General features: G+C 30.2%; 1 protein-coding gene across 1 annotated transcript; it reads left to right on the top strand.

The window, feature by feature from the left end:
* Nucleotides 1-841: 841 nt before the first annotated feature.
* LOC136085311 (zinc finger MYM-type protein 1-like) lies at nucleotides 842-1,693 on the top strand. The gene has a single exon (XM_065806606.1). The coding sequence runs from the start codon at nucleotides 842-844 to the stop codon at nucleotides 1,691-1,693; it is 852 nt and encodes a 283-aa protein (XP_065662678.1).
* Nucleotides 1,694-5,766: the final 4,073 nt, after the last annotated feature.

Consider the following 5,766-nt stretch of genomic DNA (forward strand, 5'->3'; position numbering starts at 1 on the left):
CTTAGGATTGCTGGAACTGATTTCACATTATGACCCAATTCTTAAGGAACATGTGATAAAAGTTAAACAATCACAGGACAAGGGTCAACGTCTTCAGGCGCATTACTTGTCAAATCGTTCTCAAAATGAATTCATTGGCCTTTGTGCAGCTGAGGTTCGCAGGCAAATTATAGAAGAGTGCAAGTCTGCAAAGTATTTTTCAATTATGGTTGATGCCACTCCTGATGTGAGCCATACTGAACAAAGTTCGTTTGTCATTCGATATGTACATGAAAAAGAACCTGGAAAATTTTAAATTGAAGAGCGGTTTTTGATCTTTGCAGATTGTGCCAAGAAGACTGGATCTGATATTGCGGAATTAATTCTGGAAACTTTGGAAACATTAAAAATTTGTTTTGAAGACTGCCGTGGCCAAGGCTATGACAATGGAGTCAACATGTCAGGAAAATATAAGGGTGTTCAAGCAATCCTACAAAAGAAGAACCCATTGTCTGTATTCTCACCCTGTGGTTGTCATTCATTGAATTTGTGTGGACAGAATGCTGCCTCAAGCTGTACAGATGCTGAGACTTTCTTTGGAACTGTTCAAACCGTATATACGATCTTTTCTGCTAGTCCGCAACGCTGGGAAATATTGCAAAAGAGACTTCACGGTGTGTCTTTGCATGGACAATCAGGAACACGATGGACTGAGAGACTTGACAGCATTCGCCCTTTCTATAATCACTTGAGCCAAATCATTGAATCTTTGAAAGAAGTTAAGAGCTTGAATCTCACGCCTAAAGCAAAAACTTAGATCAGAGGCGCCCTAAAATATATGAGCTCCTTCAAATGCGTCCTCATGTCTGGAATTTGGCTGAAAGTTCTCACATTGATTGACCGCCGCAACCAGGTCATTCAGGCAAGAAAAGCAACTATTGATATTGAGGTGGAAAATATTGAAGCATTGATTAGTCAACTCAAATCTGTTCGGGAGGAATGGCCTACAATTTTAGAAGAAGCCAAGTTAGTTGCAGATGTTGCAAAAATCAGTTCTGAATTTCCAATCCACAGAAAAGTGAAACGCAAAAGTTTTTTTGGGGAGCAAATTAAAGGTGATGAACAAATTACGGAATTAACAGAAGCAGAATCAGGAGAGGAGGCAACATTTCGGAGAACGATTTTTTATCACATTTTTGATTCTGTAATTGGTGGACTTACTGCACGTTTCACAGCAATTCAAGAAATCCTTTCTATATTCTCTTTTTTGTGGAAGTATCAAAAACTGTCTGAAGCAGAAATCAAGAGTGCTTGCTCACATTTTCCGCAAAAATATTCTTGTGATGTGACCGAAAATGAACTGACTGAAGAATTGCTTCACATAAAACAAATTCATACTGCAAATTTTGGAAAGGAACCTCTTGCCCCATTTGACTTATTAAACAAAATTTCTGAAATGAAGCTTGGAGAACTCTTTAGAAATATAGTAATTGCATTGCGTATTTTTGCTTCAATTCCAGTGACAGTGGCTTCAAGTGAGCGTTCATTCAGTAAATTGAAGCTCATCAAGAATTTTTTGCGCTTAACTATGGGACAAGAACGAACAAGTGACCTCGCCATTTTGAGTATCGAGTGTCTATTAGCAAAAAATATTGATTTCCATGATGTGATTGAAAAGTTTGCTAAACAAAAGACAAGAAAAATAATATTGTAAGAAACAACAGCTGGACTATTTAATTATACTTATATTCCAGTAATATAATAAAAAAATTTAAGCAGGCCTTTTTTTTTTTTGGAGTAAAGGGGGTGGACCTTTAAACTGAAGGATGCTCGGGGCCCCCAAATCCTGTGCACGGCCCTGACCTTCTTTTTCAAATTCAGAAAAACCTAGTAACTAATTAAAACTACTTTAAAAACGAAAGCGAAACGACGTTGAACGTTTAACGTTGACTCTAGCAATTATATTAAGATTAGAGCAAAATTTTTATAAAATTATTTTAGAATTATTTCATTTTGAAGTTTAAACATAAATAACAAGTTATGGTAGATATTCAGTTCAAATACGTTTAGAGCGTTTATTTTCTTGAGTAACAACTCAGAACATTCGTACCTATCTGCGCCCGAAACTAATCGACTTGCTTGCTTTTGATTTGTTTAAAATTTTTTTTAAGAAAGATGAATAATAAAAATTAAATTCCAATATTTTTGAAAATTTTGGTAGAAATAATGTATAATAGAGTGAATATCTATTTACGTTATAATATCATATTATATTGACCAATTGGCTTCAAAAAACACAATTCTACGGAATATGCAATCATTCAATTCGTACGTGAATTCTCAAACTCTTATGAAAATTCCCAAAACACATTTAGTATAAAGTATATTGATAAAGTAGATCATACCATCTAACTTTATGAACTTAAAATACTATGAAAGAAGTAATAAATTAATAAAGTTGTTTGAAAGTTATTTATCAAACCATAAGAAAACTATGTTTCTCGTAATGATGTTTCTCATTACATTCTAATAAGATATTTGTAGACTTTTTCTACTATGAATGACGAGCTTAAAAACATTTCATTTTTATGTATTATGAGCATGAGCCTGCTCATATTACTCAAAAATCTTAAATTTTTTTTTTAATTTATTTAAGGTACCCCAAGAAGTCCTTACGATCTTATCCAAGAGCACCGCGGAAGAATATTTGAAAATAAGCGCACGCCTCATTCCTTATCTATGTTTTTAAACTTGCCCAGAGGTGCCGTTGAGCCACGGATTTGAGCAAGCAGTTTGCAGGTTTTTTAACATTTTTACATTACTAAATATCTTTTTGTAATTTAAACTCAAAAAATTTGTATTTTTATTATTAAAAGGTTTGAGATGAAAAAATTGAAAAAATAACAAGTTAATATTTTTTTTTTCTGCGTAAAATAAAGTAGAATGTTTTCAACAAAAACTGGCTTAAAATTAAATTAAATTTAAAGTAATTAATTTAAAGTACTCATATTAGGGGACATCCATAAAGTACGTACGCAGTAATACCACAAGGGTGGTTTTACTGCGTACGTACTTATTGTAAATTTTAATATAATATATATATTATCGTAAATTTTGATATAATATATATACTGTTATAAATTTTAATATAATATATATATTAGGGTGGGGCATAAAACACCAAAGTCATTAAAAAAAGTACCATAATTTTTCTGGTTCCTTTTAATACGTGTATTAAAAAAATGTAATTTTTTTTTTTTATGAGTACCCCTATGGTTGGTCCCGGCAGTCTGAAAATTAGAAAATTTATAATTTTTGTAAATAATAAGGGGGGCAGGGTCACTTACAAATATTTTAAAGATATCTTAAGGGTTATTTTTGTAGCCTAATATATCTATTTTTAGATTATATTTTGTTTTATTGCAAAAGATGATGGAAATGGTCAGCCCTACCCATTAAAATACATGATGTTTATATTCGAGAGGTAGGGGGGTGGGCGTATATATTTTTTCCTACATATTTTAAATAAAAAATATTTTTACATTTGCATTTATTTTTTAAAGAAAGATTATTACTAATTAAGATTTTTTTTCTGTTGTCTGAAATTTTAGCTGATGATCTACAACAACTAATAAATTAGCTTGGCTATCTTCGTTTCTGAAAGTTTCAATGAAGTCTTGACCAATTTAATAGCACGTTCTGCACAATCATTTACAACAAGAAGACCAGTGACATAATTTTTAAATCTAATATAACCTGAAAATTTTTCCCAGTTTGATGAACTAGTTTTATGCCATTCTGTCTCATGTAATGTCATTTTTAATAAATCAAATAAAAACCAGTTTTCAGGACCAATAAAGTCTTTAATATTTTTAGTTATTTTTTTTTTTCAATTCAGTTTCCCCATCTTATAACTGGTGGACTTCGCTGTTTGAGCTAATTTAAGAGCTAATTTTTGTAGCTGATCTACAGGTAAACATTTATCAGCAAGACAAATCTTTCATTTAAATACCAATTGTGCTTTTTAAGTGATTTCAGTACGGCTTCTGCTGGTTTGAAACTGAATTCAGAATATTGTATCATTTCATTAATAGCTTTTAGATCTAAAGAAGGTGCTATGGCAGGGATAGGAGCTTTAATAAACCATGGAACATGAAATAGTGCAATTGCAATGGTTTTATGTTAGGACATAAGTTACTGAATTGTGGCTGAAGAAGATCATATGTTAAATAATAAACTCCCTGTGCCATAAACCTGGCATGATGCGAAGCCATTGGAAATCTAAATTGAAATTTTGTTACTTTGCCACCTAACCAAAGAACTGCTAATTGTATAAAATACTGGTAGTCATTTCTTGGAAATATATCATTATCTAGGCAATTTTGAAGGGATGTTAATGATTCAGAAGCCTAAATTTCAAAAAACTTTATTATTAAAACTTATAACTAAACACATTAATTTAAATAGGACAATTAAACCAACCTGCTTTTCCAAAAAAGATATAATTTTTTTTTCTGAGTCAAATCTTTTTAGGTTATCATAATTTATCTTCTTTTCAAGAATCGATTTCCAACTACCCTTCAGCCTATTAAATAACTCAGTCTTTGGTCCACTTGTTTTACCACCAGTAAGAACATTTGAAAAGTGCTAAAATATGTTTATTTTAAATCATTTAAATAAATTTTATTAATAAAGCATTTAATTCATCAAGAAATATTAATAATTAAATATATAAATAAATATAAAAATATTATATGATTTTTTCAATATTTACCTTTATATGTAATTCATAAACGTGATGACGACAAGCCATCCAAATTAAAGCTTTTTCTCTCCACTGCTCAATAAGAGTACAGACTCCTTTTAGCCAAACAGTTTTTGTAACTGTGGTCTCAAAGGACAGACAATCAACATAGTCAAATAGCTCCCAGTCTTGTAAAGTTTTTTTGATTGCTTTCCCAAGAGACTCAACAGTGCCATCTTTCACAATTAAAATACCCAAAAGTTGGGATTCTGAGAGATCTGGTGAACTGATTAGTACAGCTACTCTTTCAACTTTTTCTTTACCAAGTTCTTTCATTTCTAACATAATTTTTGAGTCAAAATGCACAGTAAGACTTTTACCTTTAGCCAATGTAATAAAGTTATCTTTAATATTACAGCTAGTTTTTCTTTTTAATTTTAATTTTAACTTAATTTTTTCTGCCTTAAAATACTTCGTTTAGAAATAGAAAAATCATCTGTATATATATATATATATATATATATATATATATATATATATATATATATATATATATATATATATATATATATCTATATATATATATATATATATCTATATATATATATATATATATATATATATATATATATATATATATATATATATATATATATATATATATATATATATATATACATATATATATATATATATATATATATATATGTATACATTTATATATATATATATATATATATATATGCATATATATATATAATAGTGCTGTACACTTAAAGAGAGCAATGAGTCCAAACTACGTTGAGACCAGGGCACGTTGCCCCACGGGGTAGGTTAGCCCATTCGAGTTTATTCAAAGGCTAGACGCTTTAACAAGCTGGGAATCTAAGTGAAGGTTAGTAGTAATTCAATCCTTTTTTCAAAAAAAATCATTCTTATTGGACCGTATTTGAGTGTGTGGGGTCGTTTTAACAATTTTTGATACAACAAAGTAAATTTTGAAAAACTTGTTTAACGTGTTTATACTCACTGACGTTTGACAG

The sequence above is a fragment of the Hydra vulgaris genome, chromosome 09, assembly GCF_038396675.1.
Source record: "Hydra vulgaris chromosome 09, alternate assembly HydraT2T_AEP".
Classification (NCBI taxonomy): domain Eukaryota; kingdom Metazoa; phylum Cnidaria; class Hydrozoa; order Anthoathecata; family Hydridae; genus Hydra; species Hydra vulgaris.